At 43.4% G+C, this 16,508-nt stretch overlaps 1 protein-coding gene across 2 annotated transcripts in view; it reads right to left on the reverse strand.

The window, feature by feature from the left end:
- Nucleotides 1-16,508, reverse strand: part of PRKCE (protein kinase C epsilon) — a 1,279,555-nt gene that overhangs the window by 44,353 nt on the left and 1,218,694 nt on the right. For both annotated transcript variants that reach the window (XM_086927786.1, XM_086927785.1), the window contains one exon: nt 3,575-3,721. In XM_086927786.1, coding sequence (XP_086783912.1) covers nt 3,575-3,721 — 147 coding nt within the window. The remainder of the gene's footprint in view (nt 1-3,574; nt 3,722-16,508) is intronic.

Genomic DNA, 16,508 nt, shown 5'->3' on the forward strand with positions numbered 1-16,508 from the left:
TTTCGAGTCTCTCAGCACCCACTCTACCGCATTCACATACTGCTATTAATAGTGTGTTTTACCACTAGTTAGGTTAGGTCCCCGCCTCTCCACTCAGAAACCCACCTTTCAAAAAATGTAATGTAAATCGGGTCAACTAGTCAAAAAAAGTCACATCCACTAGAACCCTTCTAATAACCTTTAAAAAAGAAAAAAACGGAATTCTGGATTAATCGGATACCACAGGGACAGGGGAGTACCATAAAATGTTAAGAATGAAAAACACTTGCTTAGCCAGCATCAAGTCTATGCACTTCCGGCCAAGTGCTATGCATTTTGGTTCGCATTGTATGCATCTGTAACTCAGGAGCATCAGAAGGGCCAGTGCTCTTTAGACACTTTGAACTACATTCGCAAAGATTTTAATAGGAATAGTTACGTTTTACTTCTGTCCTAAAAGTGAAATACACCCGAATTTCCAGATTGAGTCTGTCAGTGATTCCGTCTTACTCTAGGTTTAGGCGTGGGTTACTCATGTTTTGCCAGGTGTAAGATAGGTTTGCTCAAGGGAAAAAAATTGCCAAACCAAACAACAGTTTTTTCCAGGGAGTAGTCATGTCTTATTCATGGAAGTCACAGCTAAGCCATGGAGTACGAGATAACTACTTAAAAGTAAGGCTTTTTTATCAGGCCTGGATATTCAGGGTAATACATAGCTCTGAAAAGAGAAAGACACAACTACTCACAGTAAAATCTTTGTGAATAGGGCCCCTGAGGTGGAAGAGCTAGAACACCTCACAACAGCCACAATCGCTCTAAAGACAGCTGTGTTAGGTTTTGTGGTGGCTGTGCATTCTCTATTTTGTGTGGATTTCTGTAGGATATGGGTAAGAATTACTTCTTGTTTTTTAGTGATTATTTGAACCCCCAAAACCATTTGTTAACTTAATTGCAAATGATGTTGTGCCGAGCCCGCATAATTAAACTAGCTACGAAGCCTGGTCAGAAAACATTTGCCCTAATGGACTACCTTTAAAAAAAAGTTGCCATCTACTATGGAAACAAAGATGCTGCTGAGGATAAATTCAATAGAGATTTCTTGTTTGAAAATTGTAAGTGCATGGTAAATCAAAGTAATAGGAATATTTCCTTAAATTGTATTTATGATAGCAAAGCTAAACATGGTTGTGTGAGACACTGTAATAAAAAAAGGCTGGTTAGATTAGAAATCATTCCTAGCACCATCCTATCAACAGAAATGTCCATAATAGTAACCATGAGTAATGTTGTCGGGAATTTCGGTGTCATTGGCAAAAACATTTTTTGCAGCTTTTGCCCCCCTCCCCACTTTAGAGGAGTACCTCCTCTGTTGGTGGTTACACTCTAAACAAAGCATACTTCGTTTCAAGAAAAACAATAAGAACACATGTAATCCCTACTAAATACCTGGGCGTGAAGCATATTAATCAATCTGCAATCATGTTTCGTTCTGACAGGACAACCTCAGATTAGGGAGTGTAATCCCCAGCTGGTAGCAGTAAAGGAGTAATGGATAGCACTACGTTTTCAATATTCTGCTAGTTAACTCTTGCATAACTACCACTACCCTTCACAAGCACAGTGACAAAGAAAGCATATTTACAACACAGAATTCCACTATGAAGACACTAATAGGACAAAATGAATGCAGAAGAAAATATTGCAGCCCTGTGCACCGATGGGTGAGAGGCAATGGAACAACCACCATATCTCTTCCCAAGAACAACATGGAAATTCGGTGCAGGAAGCTTAGGACATCAAATGGAGAGCCCAAATAAGAATTCATCGACAATCGGAAAATATCACCATTCTTTGGTTCAACTCTTCATGGACTTCTGATGAATCCTTCTCCGCTCACATAATTTAGCCGATTGCTGTATCACCCAGCAGTTGGTCTTGCATGATCTCAATCTTTAACTTCCCAGGACAGCTCAAAATTGGTGCTGGTCATACCTTGGCTAGACAAAGCTATGGCGGATTCCTCTTCTCCTTCCAACATTACCCGGTGTAGAAGTTCCTATTCCTTTCATGGACAGACTCATGTGTAACAGGTTCATGCATGCACTATCTCTCCTGAATTCACTTCTATCTGTCTACCATCAAGTTCATGCCTGTCTCCAGCATTGTCTCTCCAGCTCATCACAACTACTTCTCAATTAATATTCTTTCAGCTTTTCCTCTGCTTATGAAAGAGTTGACTATTTCTTCATGTTCTTGATACTCACTTCCTTGTTATATGTGGTTAATCCCTAAAGTGGTTCTTGTCATACCTAAATAATGGGTGTTTTGGGGTGTCCTGTGGCTTCTCAATCTCCTTGCCCCCCCCCCCCCCCTCACAACCCATTTATAAAAGTGTCAAAGCTCTGGAATTACTACAGGCATCTCTTACCACTCAAGGATGTTATAACCCCCAAAGACTTCTCATTTTACCTACATGCATTTTATCTATATACTCTTATAATCCTCTTCGTCCCTTATTTCACACCCCAGATATAATTATCTCACAGCCATCAATGACTGAGTGGGGTTTCCCTTTTCAATTTTAAAATCTTATGAAAAGGTGGCCCTTGCTTCTATATTCAACATATCCCACCCGCCAAACATTTCCATCACTTTTCCTCTGACACCTTGAAATCTTCAAGCTCTGTTACAAATATAGGAATACAATTCACCTCTGATCAAAGTCCTTAGTCACTTGTTTCATCCCACATCACAGTTGCCCACTTTCATCTAGCATCCAATGTAGCCAAATTCATGATAAATGCACAAGCCTTCCGAAAAGTGGATTACAGCAAAAGCTTACTGATCAAATGGCCCACATATGCATTTATGTTCCCTAAGACAAACTTATCAATGTCAACCCACAGACATTCTTTAATATGCCTATGTGCTCACCCACCTTGGAGTAAACAATATGTAGTCTGACTTGGGCTAGGTACAGGGGGAAGTTTTAAGTACTCCCCTAGTCCACAAAGCTATTCAAGACTCAGCTCCTCAGCAGCAAATTGTTACTTTAACTCTATGACAATACAAACCTTGCAGCTAATTAGGTCAGTACTATGAAATGCCTCTTAAGAGCCACAAAAAAGTCTCAAAGCCCGCCTTCTAGCACTGGAAAGACCTACCTCCTGAATGACTAATGTTCCTACCTATAAACAGGCTGCGGTAATGTAGATAAGCGCATTATATTGGGAATAGGTGAATTCCATAATTTGCTCTGTAATTTAGCTGTGTAATTACCTGTAACACTGTTAGTATTGTAATGTCATGTTAACGCCTCTCTATCCATATCATGATCATCATTCAAACATTTTTGTTTACCGCCCCTTTGAAACCTCCTATAGGTACTACCTGCTGTAATAATGTACAACACTTCTGTCAGAATGGCCATTCAATAAATAAACATATCCAGACAGCACAGAGAATATCAGGAGGGTTGTAGTAAAATATAGCATATGTGCAGGCACACTATGCTGCATGTGTTCTGTCAGGTTTATAGAAGGAAACTAAAGATTGAACAGCCAGCATTAGCCCACACTTATCCACTAGGACTTACAATCCGAGGCTTGAAGGGAGGCTTGATTTTCTTTTCTTCCAGAAGATTCCAATCAATCTCCTTGAAAAAGGCATGCTGTTTGATGGCCTCCTCCAAACCTTGTGCAGGAATGCAGCCAAGCCGCTTGTTGGGGTTTTTCGTCATAAACTAGGAAAAAAAGAGAGACAGAGCATTATTGACCGATGACAACAAAAGGAGACAAAACTAGCAAACATCAGGAAAGCTAGGAAGTCAAAACAAGATCTGTCTCGATTGCCATTCCTCTAACACAGCTTCAAATCAGACAAAAGATGATCCAATTCCAAATCAGAAATAAGTTACATTTTCACAGCCAGCGTGGATAAGGGACAGCACATCAAGAATCATCTTTGGAGTAAGAGTTGAGAGCACAACTCTGAATCTTCAGTATCACGAGATGAATTGGTGCATTATTTTATTAATATTTTTTTAGTTCGCTTTTTGTACAAGAGGAACGCTAACCTCATGAGGCTTACGGCATCTATCCACACTTAAAATAAAGTTTCCATGCTTTGAACATCAGAGAAACAACTTTGAAGTTAAAACCAGGGTTAAAATGGATTGTTCTGTCTGCAGAAGTCCCGATTTTGGGCACCATTTTACTAAGTTCGCACTCTAGACTTGCACTAATGAGCAGCTTGTTAAGGCCTTATAAAGCAAGGCAGCTGTGTGGCTGTGCAGCAGGTGCCCTGCTATCAAACCATAGGTGCACCAAAGGCAAGCCCGTCCGCACCGGTGCACTGGCCACGCACCACGCCAGCCATGCTACCTCTGTTGCCACAGTGGGGAGGATCCTGTACCTAGGTCAGCTATACAAGGGAAAGGCTGTTGGAGATTGGGGTGGGCTGTAGGCAAATGGAGTCCCAAGTGGTGCCGAATGAGTTTCCCTGGGAACTCCGGAGGACGAAATCACATTCTATGAGTAGCCTGCACATGGCGGGGTTAGGTTATGTTATGGTTGCAGATAGTTTACTACTCTCAAAATATGAGGAAGCCTCTGCTGGGGAGGGACTTAGGAAGAAAGTCATGCAGAGTGGGGATAGTGTAAACTGAAGAGAGAAAGGCACACTGAGAAACCAACTGAATGTGGCCTGTTAAATGCCTGGTCAACAGTTAAACTTGATTTGGAAATCCAGGATCTATTATGGGAGGGGCCATTTGATATATTATGTATCATTGAAACCTGGCTGAATGATATGTGTGCTCCAGATCTTAGTGCCATATGTCCATCTGGTTTTAACATCATACATCGAGCTCGCCCATGCACTAGTCAGGGGGGTGGGGGTGGGGGCGATCACCATTCGAGATATGTTTACCCTGGAGAAGCTTCAAACTTCAAAGTTTGCTTTGGTGAAACACTTAGGCTTCACTTCTTCGTCCTAGAAAACCACCAAACGAAGTGGGTTGATTTGTTACTGCCCACCGGGGACTTGAAAACACTTCTATGATCCCTTCTTAGACCTGGTACTTCCACTCTCCATAAAACACACAAAACTCTCTGTAGCTGGTGTCTTTATTGTATGGCAGGAAACCCTCTCAGCACTGCAGTTGAGACGTTTCTTGCTAGCTTGGCTATATTTGGTTTGTACTTGTTGCTATCGTGCACATTAAGGGGCATATGCTAGATTTGATCTTTGCAGCCATAAATCCTATAGAGGGCAAAAAAGCCATCCCTCTAGTCTGGTCAGAGCATTGGCTAGCTCCTTTCAGGCTCTTAGTGCCACAGTGGCGTAACAGAGGCCCCCACAGCCCCCTCAGTACTATACTCTGTCTGGAGAGCTCCTGATTGAGTCCGCAGGGGGCCCCCCCAGGTTTTGTTACGGCAGTGGTGCCATATGTTTGTCGTAAATATCAGACACTTTCTAGTCCACCATAAATGCATCAGAAGTTGCATCTGTCGGCCAAACTGTCTATACCAGCCCAAATACAATGGCTAAAACAGAACAAGCCTGCTGCGATATCGAGTTCAGCAGAGGTGGGCTACTCAGGCTATAAGTCCTATCTGGAAGATATACCTAGAGATATTCTTCCATACAGAGTGTTCAAGTTACTCTGTCAGCCCCATAGTATTCACCTTCCCTGAGGGAGCCCTCACTATGCTGCAAGAAACTGTAGAGTCTCTGGAGGGTGGACTATTGCAGCATTCTGAGGGACAAATTTAAAGAGGCATTAAGGGGATGTAAAAGGCAGGTATTTGCCGCTTAAGCAGTCTACTATAAGGCCAAAGTTCTAGATGCGGAGAACTTCTCTAAAGGAAATGTTTTCTATTGTTCATCAATTCACCACTCCAGTGTGCATTGGGAATAAGAAGTCTAACTCTCAAGAGCTTGCAGACAGGCAGTCGGATTTCTTTGATGACAAAATTACTACCCTCTTGGAAACACTAAAACCTTAGAGGAGACAGTTGTTGGCCCTCCACTACCACATTTGGGGCTGAAGGATCTGAGAATGGCTCCAAAGCAGGATGAGGCGTGCTCTAACAATTATCTTGAAAATAGGCGCCATTAACATCCTTTAATGTTATGGCTCGCTCACTAGCATTAAAGTCTGGATCCCTATTAGATCCTCTGCCACCTACCATGCGAAAAGCAGCAGCAGAGGTCCTTGGTCCCCCACTACTGGACATCTGTAATAACTCACTTAACAGTGGGATTGTTCCTGTGGAGTGGAAACAGACCTTAGTGGTGCGGCTCCTAAAAAAAGCTACTTCGGACTCTGATATGCTGGTATACTACCAACCTATTTCCATCCTGCCTTTTTCTGGAAAACATGTTGAAAAACATGTCAACATTTTATTATCTGGCTAAGACATCTCAGTCTGGGTTGTGCCTGTTTCAGAGCACAGAAACAGCCTTTGCAACAGTGATAAACATATGAATGCTGGCGACCAAGCGCAATGTGGGGCCTTAGAGCTATTCGATCTGCCCACAGCATTTGAAACAGTGTCTCATGACAGCTTACTATCTAGGTTGAAGGAGATTGGCATAACAGGAAAGGCACGTGAATGGTGTAAATCGTTTCTACAAGGGAGATCGCAAGGAGTCTTCCTACCACCCTATATGTCTGAGTTTAAATATGTGAGTCAAAGACTGCCACAGGGATGAGCTCTGGGTCTGACTTTTTTTTAACATATACACATCTGCTAACAGGTGAAACTAATAAAATCTTTTGGTCTCTGTGAGATGAATTATGAAGATGACACCCAGTTGATTATCACACTGGGTGAAGCGGCTGAAACCCCACTGGAACCATTTGCCAACATATGGCTGCATTACCAGAGTGATTACATTAAATTACCTAAAATTCAACTCAGACAAAACTGAAGTGCTGTGAGTGAGATATCCCTATATCCATGATCTTAGGCCAACAGACGTTTGGCCTACTTCCAGGACTTCTTCTCCTTCACCTGCCAAAATGGTAAACAATATAGGGATACAAATGGACTAAGAGCTTTTTTTAGAGTGTCAGATTAATCACCTTGCATCACATGCTTCTTCCTTTTAAAACAGCTGAGAAAGGTCCTGCCTCATTGTAACTCCCTCTTTTTAGGCCTTGATGCAGGTCTTTCAAAGAAACTACAAAGAATATGAAATGTGGATGCCAAGTTAGCGCCTGTTAGTCAACGCTTGTTTGGCCAGGTTCTTCTTTGACTGGTGCCCTCAAAGCTCTTCATTGGCTGTCAGTGGGAAAAAAGGTGATTGTTTAGTTCACTTTGTCTAGTCTATAAGGCTATCCACCTTAGTGGTCCTAATTATTTGGAGGCTCTCCATTTATAATCAGGTGGAGCTAATTTGGTAGTGGTTCCTCGCTACAAACATGTTCATGTGGGGGAGGTGGGGTGGGGGGGGGAACCTTTACAAAACTTGCCTCAAAGCTTTGGAATCAACTCCCAGTGCCTCTGTGTCTTTCACCCAACCTTCTCAAATTCAGAAGGGCCTCAGAAACCTGGCTTTTTCCTATGGAACAGCTGATGGGTAATATGCAGAGATTCCGGTACTTTTTGAAGTTACATTGAAGTCACTGTACATCCAACTAAGTGAGGGGACCAATAGCTCAACCCTCCTATCATGATGGAGGGCCTTTGGCCTGCTGGACTGAAACTGATAGGTGAGCTGTTATCATCAGTACTTATTGATACCTGTGTTGAGAGAAATCTCATTTAGTGTGTTCGGCGGGGTCATAAATTAGCTCCGGAGGGATTTTTTTAAGGGTGGACATGAGGGGAGGACTTAGCCTTCTACAGTTGGGTTTGGCAGAAGGTAGGGCGGACAAGCTTCCTACACGGTTGATCTAATGTGATTTCTGTAACTGCCATTTGCATTACACCTATGATGACTGTTGTTCCAAAAGTGGAGAATTCTGAACTGATGTCCCTACTGCACTTGAAAATGTTAATAAAAAGAGTAATTTAAAAAAAAAAATCCTGGCTTTTAAGAATGAGTTGGCTCCATAATATCGCTTATAACTTCCAAGTACTAACCACAGTCATCTAGGGCTGTCTGTTTTCTTCTTCTCTGTTGTTCTCTCTTTCCTGCTAGCATTCCCAGCACCAGGACACCCAATGGGGTAGGAGCTGTGCTTTATGCAATTGTTAACATAACATACAGTGCATGTTTAAATCTATTCAATAACATAAAAAAAAATGTTGCTGTACCATAGAGGTCTTTGCATGCCCACAACAGCCTTACTACAACAGGCTGAGTGTGGACCAAAAATGACAAAATGTGCATTTATCGGTACTGATAGCCATCTTGGTTATGCAAAATAGATAGTAAAACATTCCACTGATAAGGTCAAACTACTCTAATTTAAAAAATAGCACCTCTGCCACCCCTGCAGCTTCCCACAATCTCCCCATGCCATTCCCTTGCCTTTGTCGCTAAATGAAAATTGCTGGACAACCAGTTGAGACCAACATTCATGGTTGTTAGACCTGGCACCATTAGCATGGGTCTCCCCTATATTTTTGCCTTTGCCTCCTGTGTTTTTGCTGTGTGTTGGACTCCGGTTTGCTGGTCTGGATGCTTTGGGAATTTTGCCACTGCTGTTCAGTGCCAAAGTGCAAGTGCTCCCTTTGTAAATTGTTGTTATGGATTGGTGATTCCATGTTTGGCATATTTGATTTACTAGTCAGACCCTAGTACAGTGCACTGTGTTGTGCCCAGGGCCTGTAAATCAAATGCTGCTAGTTGGCTTTAGCACTGATTGTGCCACCCAAAGAAGCAGCCTGCAAATGTAAATCTGGCTTCCCATTGCAGAGCCTGTGTGCAGTCTGGTACTGCCATGTCAACTTGGCAAGTGCACACACTTGCCAGTCCCTAACCTTCCCTTTTCTTACATGTTAGTCGGCCCTAAGGTAGGCCCAAGTTACCCCTGTGGGCAGCGTGCATTGTATGTGGGAGGATATGCCCTGATGTGTGTGGCATGTCCTGATAGTGAAATACTGCCAATTTCGTTTTTTTCACTATTGCAAGGCTACCTGCTCCCATAGGATAGAATGGGGAGTTTGTTTATAACATCTTTTAAGCATAACTACCCCTAGGAACAAGGTAGAAAAGAAAGTTTGATATTCCTGAACTCAGAATGTTAAAATGCATCTTTAAGTGAGGGTGATTTTTACATTCTGTGTTTGAAAATATTACTTTTAGAAAGTAGGTGTTTTCCTGCTTGGCCATCCAGTGTGCCTCTGCTAAGTTTGTGTATTGCATGTCTGACTTTGGATGACAGTGGCTCCAGGGAACCTGATGAGTCAGAGCTGGGCTGAATAGACCTGGGCTGCATTTAGAGTAGTGGGAGGAGATTTCCTTTCACTTGAATCGGCCTGGTCTGCCTTCCACAATTCTGTCTCCACCTCCTGCCAGGAAGCTGCACCAGTGAGGACACAACTGGTTTTGGCTAGGGACAGACACTCTCTGCCTTCGGAGAACAAACGATTTTACTGTATAAAAAGAGGGGCCCAGACCCCAGACTTTTAGACCACTTCTGGGAAATCAAGCTTTGCCAAGGAGAAGAGCTGGGGAAGTTGAGAAGGAATACTGCCCCTGTGCTGCTGGCTGTCTGGGGTTGGCATGCAGTGGCTACTTGCTGCCAAGGAAAGAAGAAACGACTTTGATGTTGCTGTGTCCCCTGCTTGAAGAAGATCTCAGAGGGCTTGAAACTGAGCTTGCCTCCTGTTCGGAAGTCTCAGGGACACAAAGACTTTACCACCAGCTCCCCTGAACTGCCTTGCTGGGAGTTCTGACCTGCAAAGAGGTGCCTGCTGTTGTTCTGGACCTCTAGAGAACTGTTTACCGCTGGGAGCTGGAAAATCAATGCAACATTGAGAAGCGTGACGCTGTTTCCGAAGCATTGTCGAAGAAACCATTGCAGCGCCTGCTGTGGCTGAAGGAATCACTGCATGCTGCACTGAGTGCAACTATCTTCGAAATCCGAGATCACTGCATTGACCACGACGCAAGCCCTTCTGTGCAGCTGCAAGAATCCACGCATTGTCCCGGATCATTGCATCGAGGTTCCAGGTCTGTCGCATCGTTGGGGGCGCAGTAAGAAACAGACACATGACCTCCCCTCGCGGTAAGAAATCGACGCATCAACTCCTCTCCGGTAAGGAACCGACACATCAACTTCCCTGCGCAGCAGTAAGGAACTGATGAATCACCTATCCCAGAATAAGGAACCAACACATCATCTTCCCTGAGTGTAAGGAACCGACGCATCACCTTCCCTTCAGCCCATGTTTACTTGTCATTGTAAGCTACATAATTATAGCTGAAGTGAGAAATGCAACGTTCTGTTTTAATTGATTTAAACGGCTTCTTCAATCATGCTCCGTGACCTGAACAGCCTTTCACCTACGCTGCTGGAAGCAGTCATTGTGACATCAAAACTCGACCGTAATAACTTAATGGACACTGTGATTCCTGTCATAACACAAATCTGTAATCTAATGTTCCGCACAGGAATTTTTCCCAGCCTTTTAAAAAAGACCCTATTAAAGCCTCTTCTGAAAAAATCTGGATTAGATAAAACGGAGTTGAAAAACTACAGGCCTATAGCCAACCTTCCGCTTCTGGCTAAAATAGCTGAGAAAGCCATGAACATTCAACTTGCGGAATTTATCGAGCAACACCACCTGCTCGATGAAACCCAATTTGGATTCCGCAAGTTTCATGGAACAGAAACGGCGCTCATCAAAGCGGCGGATGACATCCGACTAATCCGGGACCAAGGAGGTGCAGCACTGTTGGTGCTCCTGGATCTATCGGCCGCTTTCGACACGGTTGACCACAAGATCTTGGTCAACCGTGTTGAAAAGATGTGCGTGCAAGGCCTGGCTAAAAAATTACTGGCATCCTTTCTGGCAGACAGATCCCAGGCAGTCATCTTAGGACAATTCGAATCAGCCGAGTTGTCCTTGCCATGTGGGGTACCTCAAGGTTCATCCCGGAGTCCGACACTATTTAACATCTATGTGTCGGACCTTGCTAAAACAATCAAAGCACATGGGATGAACCTTACCTCATATGTGGATGACACCCAGTTGATCCTGGCCGTCAGAGATGATGGGGAAACAGTAGCCGAGAATTTTAAAGCAGGTATGTTGGCTATCGGACAATGGATGTCAGCAAACTGCTTAAAACTGAACTCCGATAAAACCGAGGTGGTAACCTTTGGCCACCTCAGCCCCACCTGGTCCCTGGCATGGTGGCCGTCATCCTTTGGAACCTTGCCGAAACCTACCACGAAGGTGAGAAATTTGGGCGTCATGTTTGACGACAACCTGAACTTTATGGCTCATGCCAACCAAACGGCCGCCATAGCGTTCTATAAATTACGCTTGGTAAAGAAGATCTTTCCTTTCCTCCCCAAAAATGTAGGCAAAACATTAGTTAGCGCTCTTGTCCTGTCAGCGTTAGATTACTGCAATGGCCTGTTCGCCAATGCCCAAACTAGAGTCATCAAGAAAATGCAGACAGTTCAGAACGCAGCAGCGAGACTTCTTTCAAACATTCCCAAATTCAAACCTATAACCAAAGTCTTGAGAAGCTTTCACTGGCTTCCTATCAGGAACAGAATTAAATTCCAAACACTGTGCATTGCCTATAAATCATTACACCAACAAGCACCTCAATTCCTGAGAGACCACTTGGTTCCATATATCCCTTCCCGGCCACTCCGTTCAGCTAAGCTGAACGATCTGATTGTTCCGCGGACTAAGTTAGTCAACTGGGGAGACAGACGTTTCCTGGTTGCCGCCCCAAAACTATGGAGCACACTGCCTCAATCCATAAGATCCAGTCCAAATCTCCTGTCATTCAGGAAGAAATTGAAAACATGGCTGTTTAACCTCTAAGAGTCTGACGCCAAGCCTAGGAGAGTTGTTAACAGTATAGCGCCGAGACGCCTGCGGGCATTTGTTCGCGCTTAAGAAATGCTAAAAATAAATAAATAAATAGTAGTCGAGTTATTTATAATCAGTGACTGACTGTGTCACTAGTCGCCAACTATAAGGAAATTAGAGACATGCATTTTGAAAGGGATTACAGAAACCCAGGTATTATAAATACCATGTATCCATGTCCTTGAATATCAGATATTGAGCTTTGGCAAAATTATGATACTGCTAAATAAAAATCAGATACTATACGTTTGGAGCCATATGAAATAAAATGTCATAAGGCTTGCCTTAGGACCAGCACAGTTGCTGTTTTGTGCATGTGTTTGCATAAAGTTTAGTAACAGTGTAAACGTGGGGTCATGTGGTATGTGTGCACATGTGAGATTGTTGTGGTGCTGCGGACTGAGTAGATGATAGCTGTAAAAAAAATACTGTTAGGGAGACTGAGAAAGTGGGTCACAATGTTACCACTATCCTTGAATGAAGATGCTAACTGGACATCACCATTCAAAAATGTTGACAAGAGGTGGACAAACAAAGCCTGGTAGTAGGTGGCATCTCTAAGAGCTGTACATTAACAATGAGGAACTTCACAAATAAGAGATGTCGCCCACCTGAAAATAGTCAATCTTGTGTGTGGACAGTCTAGTGTTCATGGTGCAGTCTTCTACACAACTTAACTGTTTAGAAAAAGCAACCCACGTGTACTGTGGCGGTGTTTAGTTAGCTCACTGAGATGCCTACAACTGACAGGTCATTGATTATCATTACCTCTCATGAAAGGTAAGAGGAACTGAAATGTAACACCATAACGCCCAATATGTGCTAAGTGTTGTCCATCAGTGTTCAATCGCCCAATCACATATTTAAGTCCTTTCTGTACCTCACAGTGTCCTGCTCGCTTTACCATAAAACGCCTGTGTGCACTATGCTGTCCACTCATTCTCAAGCTCCAGCGGGTATAGAAATGGGTGGTTGTTTAGCACAAACACTGTGGAAATCAGCAGAAAGCAGAGCAAAGTAAGCCGTTTAGGACAGTGCCCTAGAAAATGTAACTTGACAAAACTTAATGCCCAGAGGCTGCCACATTTTTGAAGTATATCTTTGACGATCTTTTTGGTTAGGGTTTTCTTTGGGAAATATTTCTCAAATAGGGTGGTCCTTTTCATTTAACATTCCTTTGGTTAAGCATTTATGGGGAAAACATGATGTTTTTCAGTGTTAAATGGTTTACATGCATGTTCCCAGCAGAATAAATTCTGTCTGTTCCCAGTACAATAAATTCTGTCTTGAAGTCACATGGTTAATGCATTTCCAGGGGACCATGTTTGTGGATGAGAGTAGCAGTGCTGGAATAAGTAACATTCAAAAGAGGCTGCATTTAGAATGTTCGATTATTCGGGCTTTATTTTGACACTCGGCCTCCTGTTTCTCTATCGAATAAATACTTGCAAAGACAATCAGTCTGGCTTTTAACTGAAAGTGCCTCTTCAATGACTGGTAAATGGAGGCCTCAAATCACACTTCACGCTTGTACACTGTCCAACACCCATGCACTCTTTCATCCACTCGTCCACCCACTGACTCGATCTCGCTCAACCCACACATGCAGACATACACAAAAAAACAATGCAATGGCAGCTTCTATTATAAGCCGGACCTACTGGCTATGTCAATGTTTACTTCCCAAAGGAATACCACTGTACATACTAATGTAGGGTTTCCTTTCATGCTGGCACGACGTATGCACAGAAATTCCTATATCTCGACGAACTGTAAAAGTGTTTACGTTTCGTGAGGAGGTGTCCTTTACAGACTTTCACCAAAGAAACACAACAAACTCAAGTGAAAAATACAAAAAACAACACCCATCTAGCTCCCCTGTCCCACTGAAAGGTCAGCTGCAGCTCCTGGAGCCCTCAAACCCTGCAGTAACTCGAGAATGGGGCCAATGTCTGGCAGTACAATGTGAGGAAATACTGCGCTCCAAGGCTAATCCCTTGTTAGCATTCTGCTCTGAAAGGCTCAGACGCCGCCTTGTTTCCTCTGTTTTTCCTGTTCCAGCCCAACAAGGCTAGTGTGTATGATCAGGAGCACACGTTTGAAATCAGCAGTCCTCCGGCGCGCATTATCCGCTCACTGAGAACCGGCCTCTCTTTCTGTCACTGGGTTTCTGCCATTGTTCTCATTGGCAGCGCTCTCTCAGCTCCCCCTGTTTTCAAGCTCTTATGGCTTCCCGTTTCAAGAATAAATACTGCGTCTCATTGGGTGAGGTCCACACCCACCTCCCGCGGCGACAATATTCTTATGTTAATACGTGCTTTGCACTGTGGGCGCAATATATCAACCCGGGGATCAGGGGCTGATGGACCAAAGAGCAGCCGGCATCCTTGAACCAACAGGCAGAGTTTATGACCTAGTGCCAGTCCTGATGAAAGACCATTCGAGATAGTACAAGGCATTGGCAATGCCAATAGGCCTGGCTTCAAAGGAAGTATGACAAGCAGGGCTGGACTGGCCGTAGCAGGCACCGCTCATTTCCCCAGTGGACTGGTGGGGGGGGGGGGGGGGGGCGGTTTTGTTACTTGGGGCTGGTTTTGCAGCAGATCTTGTCACTAACATCCCCCACCCCCCTCTACCGGGGAAGGTTGAGCAGTAATCTTCCAGGGCTGGTTGCTGTTCCCAGTCTGGCCAGGATTACAAGTAAATAGCAGGGGAATGGATAGGTATTTGCCTAGAAGCAAAGACCATAGAATAATGTTGCATGTAGGTTAAAAGGTCAGGGGACATTTGACTGTCAAGCTAGACCTAAACATCCATGTAGGTAAATGCCAACCCTCCTACCGTCTGTGCTGCTGCCAGAAAAAAAACACCATAAATGATCTAGTTATCCAAGGCCCTCTAATAGCATTACAATGTCATGTCTGTGCCCCTGCCAGGCTCAGGCAGCTGGATAAATAAACAAAATGATCACAGCTGTGTGGAGCCCAAGCCCTTTTTTTTGTTTGAACCACAAACCGCTGATCAATCAAAATATGTACTCCTGGCTCCCACAATGTGGGTGGAGCCAAAGCCCTTCACCTGGTGATTCTCACATAATTGCCTGGCTGCACTGTCAAGCCAGACTATAAAAACGTGACCCTAGTCCAAACGTGAACACAATATACATTGCTAAAAGTTGTGGGCGCTGATCTAATGCTGGCCAATGTACTTCGCAGCACAGAATGCGTGTGGTCAAGACTGTCAGAGTCTGTTGCACTGCAGCTACGTGGCATTACTGGCTTAACAATAAAACAGTTTTATACCTCTTTGACCATTCATTCTCTGTGTAGTGGAGGCGTTCACACTTCTTCTCTGTCATCTTCCACTATCACGTCTATAAGTATGACAAGCAAGTGTGATTTCTGCTTCTTATTGTCCTCCTCTCACCTAAAATATTTGACTCTCCTACAGTGATTTGACCAAGAAGGGACATAATCACATAGCCTGAAATCTTCCAAATTGAAAACAATCTTTTCCAGCCTTCTGTCACAATCGCTTCAGGCACCCTATACCACTGCTCTTGATACAATGTTAAATATTGGTTTAAGAAAGCACAAACAAAATGAAAAACGTGGTTACAGATTCCAAAAAAATAAAGTTAAAGACCTAAAAAAGAAACAAAACCTACAAAATATAGATATTTAGCGAGATTAAACTACATAACCAACTGTACACGATCAGCTCTTCTGAAACGTAGGCACTCAAAGAGCTTATGGTGGTGTTGTCCTGGTGGTCTTAAGTCCGCTCACCGGGGATCAATCGACAAGGGTTTAGTCTCTCGAGCTGAACTATCAATTAAAGGTGCAACTGGTAGCACAGGTTTGGACAGGGCGAGACGTACTAGTGAGCCACTTCAACTTGTCTAACTGTGAGGGAGCTGGCATAGCCCATTCTTGATCTCAAGGGTTTTCCATTTTCACATAAAATCATTACGATCTTTCTGAGTCTGAAACTGTTAATTTAATTTACATTGGTCCTAACATTAAAGAAGAACAAGAAAGTTTGAAATACTTCCAATGCTATGTCAGGGATCCCACATTTTGTCCAGCATTATTACTAACCTACCTTTATTTGTTGAAATGAAGACATCCTTAAAATGTTTTTGGCTTAGCATTCACTTTATCATATATGACTGCAGTGTTACATTGTATCTGAAATCCAAATCTCATACCACATCATGGAGTAAGGCTTGACAGCTTCACCTAGCTTCACATGCGGAGTCCCGAGTACAAAAGTTATAACTTGATGATCAAATTGGGATGCAATGATATCTAAGCCATGGGATACTCCTAATCGGTGTATATCAAAACTACCTCTGCAAACAGAAGGCATAAAATCTATTTTCACCGGTCTTTTCATGATTCCTCAATCGCCTACGCTAAACTAGGATGGAAAATGTGTGAGCTGGAGATTAGCCTCAAATCCATTAAGGATTTAACACATAAGATACATTTGGTAGTTCGATGGTATCTTGAC

The sequence above is a fragment of the Lissotriton vulgaris genome, chromosome 6 (assembly GCF_964263255.1).
Source record: "Lissotriton vulgaris chromosome 6, aLisVul1.2, whole genome shotgun sequence".
Taxonomy (NCBI): domain Eukaryota; kingdom Metazoa; phylum Chordata; class Amphibia; order Caudata; family Salamandridae; genus Lissotriton; species Lissotriton vulgaris.